At 46.8% G+C, this 19864-nt stretch overlaps 1 protein-coding gene across 1 annotated transcript in view; it reads right to left on the bottom strand.

The window, feature by feature from the left end:
- Nucleotides 1-2794: 2794 nt before the first annotated feature.
- LOC142579655 (uncharacterized) overlaps nucleotides 2795-19864 on the bottom strand; it is a 38480-nt gene continuing 21410 nt past the window's right edge. The window contains exons 3-5 of the mRNA XM_075690066.1: nucleotides 17929-18010; nucleotides 6404-6519; nucleotides 2795-3132 (exon numbers count right to left, since the gene is read on the bottom strand). Of these exons, the coding sequence (XP_075546181.1) occupies nucleotides 3082-3132; nucleotides 6404-6519; nucleotides 17929-18010 (249 nt within the window). The 3' untranslated portion in view covers nucleotides 2795-3081. The remainder of the gene's footprint in view (nucleotides 3133-6403; nucleotides 6520-17928; nucleotides 18011-19864) is intronic.

A 19864-nucleotide genomic window follows, 5' to 3' on the forward strand; every position in this document is an offset into this window, starting at 1 on the left:
AGGAATGTAGCCTTATTATTTTTATTTGATTTGAGCACATGGAAAAGCATGGCTCTCATACTATTCCACTGTTACGTCAATCAATCGGTTGGTTGGTCGGACAACCAGCCAGTCAGTCCATCCTCCAAGTGGATGAAATAAAAGAGGCGAGCCTATCTCAAGTGAGATAAAGTATTTTGGCAGATCCTGCGCCAGCAAGCTCGGCAGTCCTGCTCCGTGATCCTCGTTTGGGAGAGTCAGATGTGTTGACGCCTGGCTTCAAGAAGTACTTTCGGGTGTTCTGTGGGCAACATTTGAAGCCACGTGGCGACATCTCTGGTGCGCCTTACGCAGCACAGTAAACAGAGCATGGCCTCTGAGACTACCGGCGTGGGCTGAAGGTTTCCGGCTCATAAGTCGCGGACTTTCTTCTCCATTTCCTTTCCTTCCTTAACAAAATCATAAAAGGACACTCAATGAAAGAACTGCGTGCAGCTATAGTGATTCAGGTCCTGATGAGCTTCTCAGTGTTTGTTGTGTGCCAAAAAGCGACTCAAAATTGTAAAGAATGTAACGGGCTGCCATCAAGCGCTGTTTACCAGAGAAATGATTATCTCATCCGCACGATGGCACACTTCATGTTTGCCGAAGAAATGTTCTTATAGGTTCCTATTTTTCTCTGCAAGTAAGATAAGCACGAAGGAAGAAGCACATTCGCTGAAATATATCTGCCAGAACACCATGAAACGCTATTACTTGCCAGTTGTGTTAGAAAATCTGATAAAACTGGTCGAGCGGACCCTACTACCCCGTTTGAACACAGTGTAATTTTTTTTTACGAGTGACTGACAGCTGTTTACAAATTACAAAGAGAACATGTAAATGGCGCCATTTTCTTGCTTATTAATGCTCGGATTCCGTTACCAGATGTTTTCTTAATGTTGCGAAATAGTAATCGCTGCCTTAAGTGTGAATAAATGTATGCCTTCAGTATTTTAATTATATTTTAGTAATTTAGCACTTTGTATACTTAGGAAAAGATATATTGTTCTCTAGCTAACAGCAGCAGGAAACTACAAAGGAACCCTTCTTGTACAAAGCGCACACTGACAACATCCAGATGCCTACGTGGGATCGACCGAGATAGCAAACGTCGTTTGCGCCCGGAGGTTACGTAGAGCAAAGCGTCATTGCTACTCAGGATTCGGCTGGGTGTTGGCTTCACCCGCCGCTATACGCAGCCCTCATCGGCCAGTCGAGCAGCCTTCATTGTGAACACTGTAACGTGCCTTAAACGCTGGAACACATATTATGTGATCGCTGGATCGACGGACGTTGAGCAGTTTCCCAGCTAGCGCTCGTAGGCAACCACTGTCCGTGCAAGATATTCTAGGCCCATCTCATGATTCTGCGACTACAATGCGCACAACGAATGGGTTGTTGAAGTTCCTGCATGACATGCAACTTGACGAGAGGCTCTAGTAGGGCCGGCGTTTAATATACATAAGCCACCACTCTGCTTCTCCTCTCATCCTCATCATCCTCTCAATACTTTCAATTTTCTGCCTCTTCCTCTTCCTCTACCAGCTGGATTTCTGCAGCACTAGTAGTCGCCGCACGAAGTAAGTTGATGAGCGAATCGATAAGGCATGAGTTATAGAGTTGATGTATGTCAAGTACTTAATATTGCGCCCAACTAGAACTATGGCTATGAATTCCACAATGTATATAGCTTGTCCGATGCCCAGCCTCGCACTCTCCTATGTCTGCTTCCGCACTAAAAACAATTTTCGCACCCTTTAAGTTTTCTTCACCCTCAACAATATAGGTCATTAACCTTAAGCATTTATTTCACATTCTTTACTCGCTACTTTCCTGTGAGGAACGCTGTCATGCTGACAAGCGTCACATAGCATTGAGTAAGGAGTCATTTGTAAAATTATGTGTGCTATGTATCAACACATTTGCTCTAATTAAATGTTATTATTGATCTCTGAGGCATTATTACTCGAGAAGCTGAATCTCGAGCTTCCCATTATGTGGCAGGATTGTGATGGGAGCTATACAATCAATTATTTCACCATCTAAGATTCTCTGGAAGCTAAATAGACGCATTGAAAGACTGCGAACGAGATCATTCTCACCCCACCCTTGCTTCGTCATCTGCCAGTATCACGATATCTGCACTTAACCGTGAGCCAGTTCTCAATATTATTTCGCTTTGAAACGTTGATTTAAAGTCCTTTGTGTTGAGACCTAATTGATTCCATCTTGAAATTTTCAGTTAATGAAGAAGTCAAAACAGCTAGGAGTGTGGATGTTCGTACGTCTAGGCGACATTTGAGACCGGCACTCATTATGGGTATAATATTTTCCATATTTTAAATAATTATTCTTCATGAGACATTTTAACGGGCCTCAGTTATTCAAGTTATAGGTTTAGTGAATAATGAAGGGGAAAAAATTTTGGGGTGACTTTTACATTAACTTCAGGAAAGTCAATGTAAAAAGAAAGAAAGGAAGGAAGAAAGAAAGAAAGTCTAGCGAAATTGATACAATGTGCATCGTTTCCAAGATGTCTGAAGCACCTGATTTCCCTTTGTTGACTAGAACATAACACAAATGGCCTCCGTGATTGGGACGCGCACGAGCCGCGAGGTCTGAAGATCTCGGATGCCGTAGTCCGAAAAGTTGATGCATGCCAATGGTGATGGTCTGCTAGGCAACCAGCTAGGACGTGAAGCAGTGTCGCTTTTTGGCATTGCAAAGCCACGTACGACACTGTAGACTTCTGTAGCAGTTATAATAAGAGCCATTATTGTGCAACAAACAAACGCCAACGTGTTTATTTTCTCTTTTTACATTGTAAATATAGGAGTGATTTTCTGCGTATTCAGATCTCTCTAAGTTTGATAACCTTCTCAAATAAAAATAAAAATATTAAAAAAATAAAGATCATGTTCTGCTATCAAAGCTCATGGTAAAAGCTGGTGCATATAAAATGACTTGACAGAGGAAACTCGGCAGGACACTCCTCCGTGTGCTTTGTCGGTATTGGGCTGAGCGGCGGGTAGTTATCGTGCGGTTTTGTTCAAGCTTGTTTCATTTATTGCCGTTCCCGGATGGTGCTTCCTCCGTCAGTCTTTCCGGTTTCTGCAAAAGAATTAAAGAGGGAGAGAGAGCAATGAGAGGTGCATGGAAATCAGGAAGAACACTGTTCGTTTTCTTTTACTTCGGCACGCAATTGCTCCTGCATTTGACTTATTGCATTCTGTGAAATAAACCGTGTTTCAACACAGAACAGCAATGACTGTCGCACCTTCAACGTGTTGTCACTGCACTACCTTTGAGCTTTGGTGACGTTGCTTCGGGCGGAGTTCGCTTGGCAGGCTAGGTCCGGCAATTTGTCCGCCTGAGCGTCTCTATCCATGTCATAAATATCTATCACCCTGAGTCTTCAGATCATTCTCTGGTCAGAAATGTCAGTGAAATGCGCAACAGTTCCCTGAGCGCTAACTGCCGTCCTTCCGGAAAAATTAACTGTTCCGCATTTTCTTGAAGAAACCAGCTTCTTCTCATGCCGTCGAGAGTTCTCTTCCTTTTAGAACAGAAGCGCTGGCAAAACGGCGGCTGCAAGCACCAGCGCTTCCACGCTTATCAATGTTTTCCTAAATGTGGTTAGCTTTAATAACATTAGGCATGAAAACGTAAGTGCTTCTAAATTTCGCGCCGAGGTTGTCAGTTTCCTCGGCTGTCATTAGAGAGCTTTAGAATAGGGGCCCCAAACGTTTTGGGGCCCCAAAAAAATAGCGTCGAAGCCACTGCGCATGCGCAAGACGCAAACTCCGTTTGGGTTTTGCGTTGGGAACGCTATTTCACCGATTTAGCGGGAGCCCAAATAGCGGCCCCAAAAGCTTAGCGTCGGCAAACATGGCGGCACCCATCGAAGCGACGGCTCTAACCTAGCACAAAATTGGGTTCGATTCGCGGTAACGCGTGAAGTTCGCAAGCTAGGAGAAGCGAGTGCGGTTATCGCTTTCTCTCAACTAGCGTGTGTTATGAAGATTGACTCATTAGACGCCGCTGATTTTGAATTCGATTGTGGATTTTATGGCTCGTAGGCCTAACACGGCTAAGCTTGGCTGGTGAAGTCTAGTAAAGTTGGTTTGCTCAAAACTAAGCGCAACTAATTGTTTGCTGCTTACAGAGAATAACCTCTAAATTGTACTTAAACGCGAATACACGCAAGTAAAAATTATTATTCCTATCATAAAATGGTATATTTTATGTAATTATTTCTAATAGTTCTTCTTTGACGCCGTAGTGGCGCTGTCAGCGCAAGACGCTATCCGCAAACGTCAAACCCTATTCTAAAACGCTTCACTCCTACGTGCCCCAACGATAACACCCGCAAAGCTCTTTGGGGCCCCAAACTATTGGGGCCCCTATTCTAAAGCTCCCTATTAGCCAATAAATAGTTAGCGTCATAGTCTAATTACGTATCCGTCTGCATATTTTACTGCTACAGCGTTCGAACGCTCGAAACTGGGTTTTGCCATGTACGTCGACCGTTCGTACATTCCGTTACGCTGACGACGACGCAAGCCGCCATTTGGCCGGGTTCTCATCCTGAACTCCAGCCACGCCATGGGGCGATAAAGAGGAAAGCTAAACAATGCCACTGGGATTCGAAGTCTTGTAATTGCTCCACCGTGCGACTGAGGCAGGGCACGCTAAACACTGCGCTATCGCGCAAGAACGGTGCTTGGAAATTCGTGCAAGGTTTCGCCCTGTGCACCCACTTTACCTAAAGCATTCCACATGCCCACAATGGAGGATGTGCCAACAATGAGGCGGTTGATTGGAAACCGCGTCGAAACAACCAATGGCGCCACGAAAATGCCGCATATTTTTTTTTTTTTACGCAACAGGTCTCACTTTTCAGATATAACAAGCGCCCAATATAATCAGCACTAAAAATGCGCAGGAAAACTCTTTTTGTCAAATTTTGCAAGTGGGAATGCACCATTTCGCCCGTGACGTGAATTGCAGGACGAGCTTTGGCCTCCTGGTTGGCATTATTCCTCTCGTAGACGTTCGACGAGAATATTCAACCAGTTAACTGCGCAGCATAGCGCGCGCTGTACAAATCGCGTGTATCGTACTCTGTTTTAAAAATAATGTTTCAAGTATAAATATACTTTAAGATGTCACGTCAGATAAATTTCAATGCAGCGAGGGCATAATCTTACCGTTTTAAAACGCAAAAAAAGAAAAAAAGAATAAGTGACAAAATCGGGAGTTACATTGCGTAAAATGAGCGATAACTCACCTCCATATAGCGCATAGTAATAAGGTGACCAACTTGACAAAAAGCTATATCTTGCATGTATCTAAAATATTAGGGAACTTTGTATTACATTTGGGTGAAACCTTGCTTTACAGGTTCGTGCTGCTGCTATAAGCATATTGCTTATTCCCTGGCGGAATTTCAGTCAATGAGTGCCGAAGATATATTCGCTTGTTCAGAATGCCATCCATTGGCGAAATAGTTTCGTAGATTGTACATTTCATATTAAGATAAAGCGGAAATTGGGCCCCGTACAGAAGCACCATACTTTTCATAAGAATTTCATTGGTTCTCACCTGCCATGTCATCCTTTCTTCCTGTTCGCATTTTTCTGTCTTCGTAGTTTCTATTACCTGCCGTGGTAGCTCAGCGGCTATGGCGTAGCGATTCCGAGCACTAGGTCATGGGTTCGATCCTAGACGCGCCCGTCGCTTTCCGATGAGGGCGTAATGCAAGAATGCTTGTTGAACCGTGCATTGGGTGCACGTTAAGAAATCCCTAGATGGTGAAAATGAATTCGGAGTTCCCCACATGTTAAGGCCTGCCTCGTAATCAGATCGTGGTTTCACCACATAAGAGCCACGAATATTCCTACATGCCAACTAAGGTACATGCGAGCTATGGCTAGTTTTAATGCTGCCTATATATGAATATTCACCTGAAATTTCACCTGGACATGACTCAAAGGCAAAAAGGGTGGTTTTTGCTCTAAAGCTTGGAATCTACCAGGAACATTTCATGTCTCCAGCTGGAACGAGTAGACATTCCAGTTGGAATGTGGTCGGCTATTTCCAGCTGGAAGGTCTACTCGTTCCAGTTGAGAACCTCTGACCTCTGAAATAATTTTCCACCTGGCAATTGCAGATATTCTGACCGAAAATGCAACATCTCCCAGCTACATATTTCATGCCTCTCAGCTGCCAATTTCCAGCTGTAGATTGCAGTCAGCAAGTGCCTGTAAGCTTGAGCAGGCCCTAATATGGGTGAATACACAACCCGGAAAAAATTTTTGTTAGGTTTGTATGAGTGAGAATTCACTCATCTAGGCCAACGGCGCACGCTGCGTACACTCACCCGCACAACAGCAATTTCGCAGAGGCAGGGGTGGCAGCCCGAGCTGGCACCTTTGTTCAAGATGGCGTGGGCGCAGCCAGGATTGCACGGTTTGCAATTCTCTAGTCGAGGGGAACCTGCGAGAACAAGCCATGCAAGTCAGTGCCCAAAGGATTCGCGTATTCTCGCGACAACCTCGCTGGAATCCCGTACTCGCAAAACGTCTCTTGCATAATGGAATTTCAGCACTGATCACCATTAAAGCGTCCAAGATGCACGCTGGCAATCACCTTGATTACGAGACGACTGCTCCAGCAATGGCCCATCGCGGGCCGCACACAACCTTCTCACGTCGACGTGCTGAACTAGACCACTCGAGAGCAGTGGTGCGAAGCAAATAAACAGCTATACCAAAACAGCTATATGAGCTCTCAGCCTCCGATTGAGGGCTCATTATGTCTTTCAGCGGTTGAGATTCCTGTCAGGGCGCTACTGCAGTAAAGCAGCAACAACCTTCCAGCATAATCTTCGTCTTGAAATAGCTTTCGCAATCACTTGTCTACGAGTGAGTGCTATGGTACAGGTTGTTTATTCAGAGAGCCCTGAGCTTGGCGACCTTGCTGGTAGCTGCGGAAACTCCGTTTTTACTTCCGCCATCTTGTTTGCCCGGACGAAGTTGTCGACGAGTGTCGTGAGAATTCGTGCAATCATTCGGGGCAACTAACTCAACGTGTGTTACGTGTAACGTTCGGGCACACTCTTGGGTCTTAATGTATGCTGCCCGCTCTGTCACTTCGCTCTTGGCCTCTGAGGTGCTTCTTCCCCGATACGGGTCCATACTTGGCCCTACTCAAAGACCACGCCAAGCACAGCCATGGCGTCTACTTGATACACATCCCTGGATAGCTGTTCTCAAAAGCGACCAAAACGTAGTGCCTCGACTATTGTTGCATTCAGTTAGGCTCCGGACCCTTCAGCCCACTCTTATAAAATCTAAAAAAAAAAGGCCAACCCTTCCCCTACCGGGAAATGTGGGTAAGCGAAGCTTGTCCGCATGCGCCTGACATTCGTCACCGGTAAGTAACCCACAGGTTACGGTGCCGGATTGCTTCGACCTCCCGCTCCCTCATCTCAGTATCTTCTCGTTGCCGTCGGATTGCTCGGGCTCGGGCGGGGAACCGCATGACGTGCTTTTTGGCGCGACTGACGCACGGCAGAGGGGCAGCCGCGCGGCAAAGGGGCACGATTGCAGAGGAGAAACTAATAACGACAAAAAGGGCCTGATTAGACGGCAATATCAACACGGACGCCTCTAACTTAAAAGTCGCTATTAATAGCGTAATTGGTTCCCGTGATTTCGGGTTCTTGCGATCCATACTGTCTTTGGACAACAACGCTATTCTTTCATATCGGAAGGACAGGGGTTTTCGATGGTCTACCATGAGCAGGTTTACAAGCTGTACTAGTGCATCCAAAAGAATGTCGAAAGAATGGCCGTCGCGCTTATCAAAATCGTAGCCTTAAAGGCTTCCGACACTTCCTCTTTAGTGACTGGTTCTTCATGCTTTGACGTCGTCTCGGCGTACAGCCTTAGCAAGTCAGCGCGGAATGCGGTCACCTTGGCGTCAAAATAACCCTTTGTGTAAATGATTTCGCGTAGTATAGGCAAGCGAAATGCATGCGATAAATGTCTACCACTTCCTTTGATTCTGTTGCAATACTGCCATATTTTTTTCAATGTTTCTGGATGCGCGCTGACTATATCTTAAAGCATCTTTAGCAAAGGTTGATTTGCAATATGTACAATAAATAAATACAATGAACGGAGGTGAATGACGACATTCACAGATGTTTTTAGAGAAAGATTATTTCAACAAGAGACGATGTGAACACTGAGTCACAATCATGGCACAATTCCATCAGGACGATATCATATGCAAAGTACCAAGCATTGCATATACGGCACGTTTTCAAAAAAGTGTCCGAGTCCTGACTCGCTAACAAATAACCACAGAGACACACGGAAGCGCGGTTACACATAAACTAATTGTGACCCTATATCAAATGATGTTCCATATGTACAGTGTACATAAGGGTTTTGTACAATGATGATGTGACAGAGACGCTTTACATAAATTTGTTGTGATGCTATAAGGTGCGTATATAGAAAAATTATCATGTATACGAGAGCACGCCCATACAGAAATCACGGGCGCCTATATTCTATGTACATTCAATGAATACTTTTGATGGCCGGGCTACAAGAACCAGGCTGGTCGAAAATTAAGCCAGACGCGTCCATCAACCATTGACAGGAAACGGTATGACCGCTGTCGAAGGATCTCCTCTTCCCCAAAAAAGAACAACTGCTCTGGCAGAAACGACAGTATCTCAGAGCCTTTACTGGAAGTGGAAACAGAGCGCGGCGACGATGGTCCCACGGCAACTGCCTCGCACCAATTACGCCATAGACAAAAGGCCCCCGCAGCAATTAAAGTCGCACAAAGCGGCCACGTGACCAGCGACCAGTTGTAATAAAGCCGATAAATCCAATGCCACGAAAACCAGCATGCACGACCCTCCAAAATACCCTAGTAACAACGCATTGCGGCAGTACATGTTTGTTGGATTCTTGAAGGGGGCAATTGGGACATAGCGAAGCCCTGCTATGCCCTGCTGCTCTAGTCTGTCACGCGTTGGGAGCGATTGCGACCCTAGACGCCACATGAAGTTGCGTAGGTGGCCAGGCAGAAATGACACCGTTATTGCACCCTGCGACACATTATTGGAACCTGTGCGGTGCGCTGGGGGAACTAGAGGAAGCAGTAAGGCTGACATTGTATCCATAACAGGGTTTTTGAGAACGTCTACATCAGGACATACCCGTTGTACTTGGCGATAAAATGGCATGGCCGTACAGTGAAATGCAGGTGTGTTTAACACTTTTGGTCCACGATTTAAGTGCACGGCTGGTAACTAGTAACGACTTTTTGTGACAAGTAAATGGCAGGCGAGTTCACGCGCGGGACTGTGATTACGGTGTAACAGGAGGAGCAGAAATCGCAGAGCAAGCAGCCGGCAGAAGACAGACACGGATGTGAACGCGAACCCACCGCGAGAGCATGGTTGCCCAATCGCCACGCGGCAGACCAGTTCTGTACTGCCCGACCAGAAGAGAAACCATGAAGGAACTGCAATGACCTAGTAACTTGTATTGGTGGCTGTACAACGTGACAAGCGTACCATACACGGCCGCAAATTACACACTGTGCTAAGTAAATTCTTTTTAATACGGATAAATCATACCCTTGAACATCTTGAATACTTCGCCTTACATATTCAAGAATTAAGCGCCACACAGAGTCTGATATGCCATCATAGGTGTAATCTAAACCAAAAATACGAATAGAACCGCTCCTTAGAAGACGGAAAAGGGCACTTAGGCCTGTCTGTGGTGAACCAATGGACAAATAACAGCATTTTGAAAAATTTAGCGTAGCACGTGAAATATTTCCATACTCTGTGAAAACTGAAGTCTCAGGATAAGCTATCTTCATTCCTGAGATACAATGAGATGTCATCGGCGAAGACTGTCACCTCCACAACGCCGCTACCAGACAGTGGGAGACTGCGCACGTGAGGCTTTCTCAGTACCGAGATCAGAAATGGATCAAAGCTGAGCACAAATAGTTCTTGGGAATGAGGGCACCCTTGACGAACACGAGTAACAGAAAATCGTGCACGTTCATGGCCACAAAGAAACAATATATTTCAGATGCTAGTTAGTTCGTTAAATGGGGTTTAATGAAGCAAAAGCCGCTAAGGCTATGCTGCGCCAAACATTCAGATGTTTGAATCGGCATTCCTAATAACTTCAACAAAATTTCTCAGAAAGCCAAACAAGGTCAGTACATTAAATTTGTAGCTACGTTCACGGCGATCGAATGGCTTTTCTTGATCTAGTGAAACTAAGAGACCACGTGCTCACCTGGTCAGTGTGTATGTCATTATGTCACGCGTAACGAACGAGAGACTGTGTATCTCTCTGCCAGGAACTGAGCATGCCTGATGGTGCCCTGCTAAGGAAGGCATCAGGCTTCCCAAGCGTCGAGTGACACAAGGTGTGAAGGTATGATATTCGACGTTGAGAAGCGTGATTGGCCTCCAATCCTCTGGACGAACTGATAATGGATCGTGCTTAGATTGGCACAATACGACCATCACGACAACTAGCCGAGAAGTCAAAGTTCTCATAGCAGCGGCTGGCAACAGACATGAAACTGGCACCAATATCTTCCCAGAATGTTAGATAAAACTCAACGGCAAGCCCGTCCGGCCCTGAGGCCGAGTCACGCTTCCTCGTCAGCTGACGGTCGTGTACAATAAAGGTCGGCGACCTCAATGGAACCTGAGACAGCCCACTAAGTACTCCTACGATACCATGATCCATTTGCATAGCCGTACGCTCCATGTTTTCGAAATGTGATGCAAAGAGCGCATCATAACGTGCGAGAGGCCACATAACAGGAGGTGCTTTTGAGGCCGCAGAACCGAATGTATTTGGCTGTATAAAAAGCGAGTTTCTTGCAAAGAGCAGAACTTGAGGGTGTGCACGCGGATCACGCCTGCATCGCCAAGCAGCAGCTGACAAAGACGACACTGCGATGAGGCGTTGGAAACGTCTCCGTAGCTCACGCTGCCATAACTGCATCAGCGGACTCAATCGATTGACCTCAATGGGAATACGGAGCTTCGTGACAATATCTGCCAGTTCTGCTGGCATGCGTTGTCTGAGTGCACGTCCTTCGACCGAACAATGCAGGCGCCACTGCACCTTGAGCGCGTCCCATGGCTGTGAGAAAGATAAAAAAATATGCGCGCAAGGCTCTTGACAAACTAGAGCGCGAGCGCGTGCCATGAAGTGCACGGAGGTCGAGACGCCAAGGTTTACTGATGAGGAAGAAAACTTAAGCATAACTGGTCCGTGATCAGAAACATAAGCAGGTTATGAAGGCAAAGTTATCACATGATATTGGGAGACATACTGAGCTAAATTGGATGGGGTATAAACATGATTTAACCTGTTTGCCGACGCGCCGCGTCGCCACGCCCAGATAAATAAGGAACCATGAAAAAGTCGATATTAATCCAGCAACGAAATGTGCTGGACGAGGCGACGCCGCCACTCTCGTGCGTTCCAATCAGGTCGACCCAAGCTAGGGCCTCGCACATCTGTTCGCGTCTCTAAAACACGATTAAAATCCACACGCACCACGTGACAACCGTTCAGGAAATACACGTCCAGGTCACGAAAAAAATGATTGTACTTAGTGGCCTGCGCGAGACCATAGATGCACAAAATACGTAACCTAAATGAAGATAGCACACGATCAAATGCCAATATCCGCCTTTACCCATCATAAAAATGACAGGATGAACTTGCAAAGAGCTCTATTGAAAAAAAAAACTCAGTGCCCTTCCACTCTGTGAGAAGGATGACCAGCGAAGCTATGTAGGCCCCTTAGTGGCAAACTGTGCCTCGGGCCGCTGGTCAGCCCGGCATCGCTCTAACTTCAGGATCGGCCGACGTACGAGGAGTTGTTAACGCCTGCGTCACCTCCGCCGCGGGTCCGCCCGGCATTGCACTATCTTCGGTATCGGCCCACATGTGGGGAGTTTTGTGTGTACACACGGACACGATCATGGGAGAACTAGCCCTTAATGAGTAGTTTCACTGTAATCATAATACCAACTCCACTAGAGCGTGATGTCGAGAAAGAGAAAAGTGCAATCTAGGTTGAAAGTGCGTTTGAAAGCAAGAACATCTGCAATGTTGAAAAAATCTGTTTGTTGCGAACGCAGAATGTCAATATTTAGCGTGGGCCAAGCTGATAATTTCGGCTTCTTTTATATGACTTCAGAACCCCTGTGTGTTTAATGCAATAATATTCATGGTGTCAGCCATATTTAAAAGCGTCACCGAACTGACCTGGTCTTGTCGTTCAGGTCGGCGCCCCGGAAAGAAGTCCAGGGGACATGCAGTGCACACGTCACTTCTTCCACCCTCTCGAAAAAGGCCCAGGTTTCTTTGGACGCTGTAACTCGGCACGGTGATCCGGGTCGCTGTCCGAAGCAGATGCTGACGCGTGGGCACGCTTTACGCCTCGTGTGACAGCCATTTATACGTCGAGTCCATCCAGGCTTGGCGAGAGTCCAGCGCTACTATAAACTCAGAGGATGAACTTGTTTTCTCATAATGATGATGTCGGTAGTGGTTGGGCAGCGGGATCAATTTCATCGCCGCCGACAACTTCGGCCGCCGGGAACTCATTCAGATGCAACCGTCCAATCGCTTTTGCAGAAAAGCCACAAATCGGATGCGGCGTTGTCAGCGACGCTATTGCGGAGGATGAAGCCGTAGCAGATTTCGTGGGTGTATCGAGCGTAGAAATCGCAGGGTCAGGTGTTTTAGCCGTGTTTAAGATCTCGGTGCGATCACGAGGACTGATGGTAGCAGCCAAAGTGGAGGCACTATCGGCCGCAGATGCGTGTCCTTCGCTGCTTGGGAGGCCAGCGGACATGGCACGTTGCGATTGGTCACGTCATCAATAGCAGTCTTCTTTTTTGGTCGAGGAGGCCAGCGAACATGGTGTGTCATGATTGCCCAAGCTGCATCCCGCTTCTTTGTCATTTTCCGATGCTGGTTGATGCGGAGCCAAGGCAATTTCTTGGGTTGCAGCGTCACGCACAGTCGCGGCCGCAGCTGATGCCGGCGGTAAGCGTGGAAAGGCTCCAGCAGCAGCGTCTGAGTATGAACGCCACACAGGGCACGCGACCGTATAGTGACTATCTCCGCAACGCCGACAAGGACGGTCACATGCGTCGCTTTCGAGGCCACGGATACCACAACGGCCACAGAACTCTGCGGTGCACTGTGCACGGTATTAGTGGTCGCTGGAGCCGCAGCGACGACACACGCATTGCAAGCCGCGCTAGTCAAACGTCACACAATGACCAGAGACTCGCAGGTGATTGGGAACAGGAGTAGGGGTGCTCATTTCCATCCGAACCAAATGGATGCCCGTGAGCACACCACGTCGCCCACTCATAAGACCAGTGTTGACAGACAGAACCTTGCCGTATGGTGATAGTGCCTGGACGAGGTCTTCGTTCGGAACGAAGGACGGCAAGAAGAGGCAAGTTACGTTGGTGACCTGCGGGCCGACGGGAACGACAGGACAACGCTCGCCACCGATGAGAAGGCAGCCAGCATCGAGGATTAGTCATCGAAGCCATACTCTTGAAGGTCACTTGGAAGTTGAGGCCTCCCATGTTCTGAATGCAGTAGACCTCAGACAGGCCAACTACTGGGGCCGTCGCACCGACGACGGTCTCGGGACCATTCCCCGTCGGAACAACAACATCGAAGACTTGGGCCTCCGGCGCCATGACGTGAGAGGTGGACGTCCCTGACGTGAAACACGAAGGGGCATCAGCATAACTCTTCGTCTTTCTCGCCATAGTTGTCCTTCAGTACGAATGGCAGGAAACGTATTACAGCGAAACTGTTATGGGCTAGTTCCGCCAGAATAGTTTCCGTGTGTAGACACAAAGATCCCCATACGTGGATCGATCCCGAAAACAGTGCAATGCCAAGCCGACCCGCGGCAGAGGTGAATCAAGCGTTAAGCACTCCCCATACGTGGGCCGATCGCAAAGATATTGCAATACCGGGCGGACCCGTGGCGCAGGTGAATCAGACGTTAAGCATTCCCCATACGTGCGCCGATCCGGAAGAAACTGAAATGGCGGGCCGGCGTGTGGAGGAGGTGCATTTCGCCATTAAGGGGCCACATACACAGCTTCGCTGGTCATCCTTCTTCACAAAGTTTGTGTTTAGAAAAAGTTTATTTCGACAAGAGACGATGCGAACACCGAGTCATAATCACAGCACAATTCCACCGGGACGATAGCATGTAAGAAACGAAACACAGCACGTTTTCAACGTAAGTAATGTCCGAGTCCTCACGCACCAACATATAAACACATATACCCACGGAAAGGCACAGTTACAACTAAATGCCACATGTACAAAATGATTTTCAGTATATACAGTGTACACAATGGTTATGTACAATGATGTGATGGCTTAAGCTTTCATTTTAACATGGCGCTTTCCTAAAGAGGCGGTTGGACAGGTTTGTTCATTAAGACCCATTGTTCGATAACCCCTGTTTATACTGTGCCCAATTGCAAAACTTTTAGCTGACCACTGTTTGGACATTTCAAAGAATCATGCCTATCTGTAGAGGATACAAGAAAGTGCATTTGGAGCATATGTTCTTTATACTAAAATATAGAAGAAATTCGAAGAGTTAGCACAGTACAGGAATCACACTCACAATATTCAGCCTTACGCTTGCGTCAAAGCCCGACCGCTGATTCTTCCTCAGAGCGATCTCGCCTGCCATGAGGGCTCCTCCACACGTAACATGCCGTAATTCGACTCTTCTCGATCTCGCCTGCCATGAAGGCTCCTTCACACGTAACATGCGGTAATTTGACTCTTCTCGATCTCGCCTGCCATGAGGTCTCCTCCACACGTAACATGCGGCAATTCGACTCTTCTAGATCTCGCCTGCCATGAGGGCTCCTCCACACGTAACATGCGGTAGTTCGACTCTTCTCGATCTCGCCTGCTATGAGGGCTCCTCCACACGTAACATGCCGTAATTCGACTCTTCTCGATCTCGCCTGCCATGAGGGCTCCTCCACACGTAACATGCCGTAATTCGACTCTTCTCGATCTCGCCTGCCATGAGGGCTCCTCCACACGTAACATGCGGTAGTTCGACTCTTCTCGATCTCGCCTGCCATGAGGTCTCCTCCACACGTAACATGCGGCAATTCGACTCTTCTCGATCTCGCCTGCCATGAGGGCTCCTCCACACGTAACATGCGGTAGTTCTGCTCTTCTCGATCTCGCCTGCTATGAGGTCTCCTCCACACGTAACATGCGGCAATTCGACCCTTCACGATCTCGCCTGCCATGAGGGCTCTTCCACACGTAACATGCCTTAATTCGACTCTTCTCGATCTCTATTGCCATGAGGGCTCCTCCACACGTAACATGCGGTAATTCGACTCTTCTCCGCAGCGCTGTTCTCACAATGATGTAAGTGGCGCCAGTGCTCGGACCTGAGAAGAGCTACGCAGCCACTCGGTGAATGACTGATGGCCGCTGATATGGTCAATTACACTCTCGACTCATTTGTCTGGTGATGAACGACGCTGCATCATGAGATAACGCGCAATCAGCAGTCAATAAAGAATGTCTATAGAATAACATGCGTTTTTTTCTAATAGCAGAAACGTGGAGATCGGTAGCGTAGTGTGCCGGAATTTCCGTAAATCCAGTTTCAGACTAAGGCCCAGACACCTTCCTCGTTCACTCGCTTCGCAGCTTCACACAATGCTGATTTCTTGAGCTGGCCGTTTACGCTTGCGCGTAAAATGGCCGGCAATGAACTCTCCATTGGCCTGCAACACCCAAGTTGTAAGGAGGTACGATTGATTCTGACGCACAGCGAAAACGAGAATGGCTTTGTGCAAGGTGCCGGAGAAATATTTCAAGCGAAAAAGAGCACAGGAGACGCCTTGAAATAGACGGGCCCCACTATGAAAGGTGGTTCGAAGAGGCGCTACTATTACACACCTTACCCCGGACAGTGGTGGCGGTGGTGGCACAAACTTTATTTAGTGAAGGCCCAAAAAAATGAAAAGAAAATTAAGATGCCGCGGTTCCCTGGGTGGCCTTCTGGTCGTGGGTTGTCGTGGCCACCAGATCAAGCCTGGCGGCGACTTCCGCTGCCCAGATCGTTAGCCGTAGCCGGACATTCAGCTCCGGGCTTGCCAAAGCAGCCTCACGCTGCGGACTAAATGCATGCCAAGAGGCAGGGGGAGAGTGTTTCGGCCATGAATACAGAATCTGAGCATAGACTGCTCGTGGGTGTCTGCCGAGTGTGCATTCGGGTGAGAAGGCACCGGGCTGAATAAGGGTAAGTCGGCCAGGAGAGAGGACAGTGTGGGCCTGTAATTGCCGCCACGTGCACTGTTGGAGTTTCGACAGGGATTTGTGAGGGGCAGTGTAATAGTTCTGGACAACGCGCCATACCACTCGGTGAGGCAAGAAAAAGTTCCACGTGTGAGCAGCCTTGAAAAGGAAATGCAGGAGTGACTTGCACAAAAGACGGTTCCCTGTAGTGACGATATGGCAAAGGGGGAGTTGATGAAATTTATTGAGACTGTGAAAGTTGATGGCAACACATATCGTGTATACTGTATTGCTGCTGCAGCTGGATACCTCGTTTTAAGGCTAACCCCGTAGCCTTAAAGTCTACGGGGTTAACCCCGTAGGCTAACCCGTAGAGGCTAACCGTAGAGGCTAAGGCTAACCTTGTAGAGCTGGTGTGGAGTGACAAGAAGCGTTTTGTGGCTTCTGCGAACCGCGTATTCAAAATGCAAGAGCTGAAGGAACATGTTGCAGATGCCATAGCAGAAGTAAGTTCACAGAAGTGGAAGAACTATGTTAAACATGTGATTCAGGAAGAAGACATGATGAGAGAAATGTACGACATCATTGATGACATTGTCGACAGCCAACAACCCGTCGTTGTCAATCGTGAGGAGGACACAACAACATTTGACGAGGAGGCCAGTATAGACGAGGTAAACTTGGGAAACCAACGACTTCTCAAACTTTAGGCATTAAGCTTTAGAACATGATTCTGCCTTGAAAAACATATTTGTTTATTCTTTATTGTTATTAAACGCTGTGCACGCACAGTACGTCATACATTGTGGCGCCCACAAACTGTAACAGGCAAGCGAAAATTAAGCTGTAGGGCTTCATGTATCAAGCGAGTTTCAGCAGCACAATAACTGATGCTTAATGACTTGAGTTGTAGCATGTAACCATGCATGGTTCGCGACTCCTCCAATACGTTACTCTAGCCCTTCTTCGTCTCGCTCGGGGAGAAGTTATTATCCTTGTAGTTTCCTTACATTTTCAGGCGTATTCAACAATTCGTATTAACTGCTTGGAGCAAGTGCCGACACAGCAGGCGAGCAGACGGCACAGAGACGTCGAACAGACGAGGAGCAAATAGCGCGGCGCGGATGAACATATCTTAAGGGGCTTTTGCTTGTCCTATTGGCTAACGAGCTCTGCAGCTTCCACAGCGCTGCAAGGTACTACTGAGATAGAGTTGTAACTGTGTGGCTTACTAAACGCTTGCATGGGTCTGAGTAAATTATTTTACGGTTAGTCGAGCAAGGCGCCATACGGGCACACAAGTTATATATATGCTAAAAAGTGGAATCCCGCTTCGTCGAAGAGTACAAAAGTCACTCATTCCTTGAGGTTATCTACCAAACGACGATACCTGCCATGTATTTTCGTGATTGTAAGATCTAAAGTACTAAAACAGATAACAGTATGCTATACAAGTCCCGAAAAGTATGATGAAGAAAGCAATCAAACTTACATGATGGCTTGAGGGAACAGTCTTCTGATGTGCACTGGGGCTGCTCCAGTGTGCACTCTTTGCCTTCGGGGCACTCCAGGCCCTGCAATTACACAAGACACACGTGTGATAATTTCTATTCCAGCCAACTACTTAACCAAGTGGACAAGTGGTGTGTGTGAAATGCAGAATACCCTGTATATATTATCCATATATCCGAGTACATGGCACGTTGCCACAGAATTAGGCATCTACGCAAATTTTCGGCCCACCTGCGTGACATTAAATATGTCAGATAACAAACAATCAGTTAGAGAGAGAAATAAGAAAGAAATCACTATTTATTTCCAATCGGCCGTGATCTCATTTTTGCAAATGTGTATTTTATATCTCTGTTTTCTGCGTGCAGTTCTGCAGTTACGGTCTTTAAAACGTGTGGTTTCGCTGCGCAGAGCCAGTGAGCCACTCATCTTTATCGATTTGCCAATCTCTGTCAATCACTTCAATTGCAACTTCAGTTTACTATTGAACTTACCCCTCTTGAATTATTAACACTACTGCGTGCAGTTGTCATTCATCGAATAACTTTTGTACTCTTGCAATCAGGGACTTCGCAGCGCTAGGTCTTACCAAGAAGTTCCCGTGGAGCGTTCAGGATCCTTCATGTTTCAAAGCAGTATTTATGATAGTAACGCCATTAAGGCTGCCCCACTTTATTTCAGGAAGTGCCACAGAGCCATTCATAAAAAGGCTTCATGCATTCATCTATGAGAAGAAATCTCGATCTGAATACAATAACTTTGCCTCTCGTCTGTAGGACACTTTTACGCTGGTTCTGACTATCATAAATCTTCCACTGGTATAAAACTCGAAATTCTAACGACGGGCGTCGAGTGGACATTTAGACCTGTGTCAAAACTCCTCCAGTTCCATCGAAATTCGCTAGAAATGTCAAAAGGTAACGTGCACAATTTGACAAGCGCCCACTATAGAGAACAATGCCTTGAGCATTGTCTGATATTTCCGGAAGCCAAGAATATATACTACTTGGAAGTAGCAAACTGATGAACATACTTTTTAGTTTCATAAAAGACGCATATAGACTCGGCTTGCTGTACGAATGCATACTGAAAACTACGAAGAAAGAAACTGAAAGACGTACGAATGCATCATTAAAAACCTAGTCGAGGACAGAATTTCAAGGAGATCCGTGCTCATGCCATTGGTTTTTTTTTTCTTTAGACATATAATTTTTGTTATCTTGACTTCCCAACTGATGAAAGTTGATGGGCAGTAGGTGGTGCCCGAACAGAAAAATGTGGTAAACGAAGCTAGCAGTTTAGGATTTTAGATGCATTTACCACATGATTTATCAGTTATATTTCCGCTTTCTTGGGGCCTACACTGAACAGCAATACAGCATATATTAAGTATATTGTTCCACCATTCATTTTGAAACAGAAGGCTGTCTGCTGATAGCTTCAAGTTACCGTCAACGCAGACAGAGATGCTTAGCAAAGATGGTGCCACGTGTGATTAAGCATCCTTGCAGTACAATTTTGTCGTGGACAAATGAGCTAAGAATTGGCCCCGGTTCATCAATAACCGCAAGCTTTTTACGGTAGCAAACATAAAAGAAAGGAAGGCGCCAGAAGCTGCACACAAAATCAACGACAAGACGCACACAAAACACGCTGGTTATTATAATTCTGTTAATTTTCTTTGATCAGCAATTAACTTGCGCGCTTCAGTGTCCTTTAGTTTTATGCGTCTTAGCATTCTTGTTTTCGTGAGGGCGAAATGAAAGGGGAAGTTTAGGCGTACAGAAGCTTATTACTGAAGTGACTTCATCGTACTGATCACACGGCCTCAAAAAGCTACACATGTTTAATAAAAACGACTTTCATTCTCTCAAGCAAGCGTGTCTTCTTTTTTTCTTTTGTCCATTCGCATTCGC

This window comes from Dermacentor variabilis, chromosome 4 (genome assembly GCF_050947875.1).
Source record: "Dermacentor variabilis isolate Ectoservices chromosome 4, ASM5094787v1, whole genome shotgun sequence".
In the NCBI taxonomy this organism is placed as follows: Eukaryota; Metazoa; Arthropoda; class Arachnida; order Ixodida; family Ixodidae; genus Dermacentor; species Dermacentor variabilis.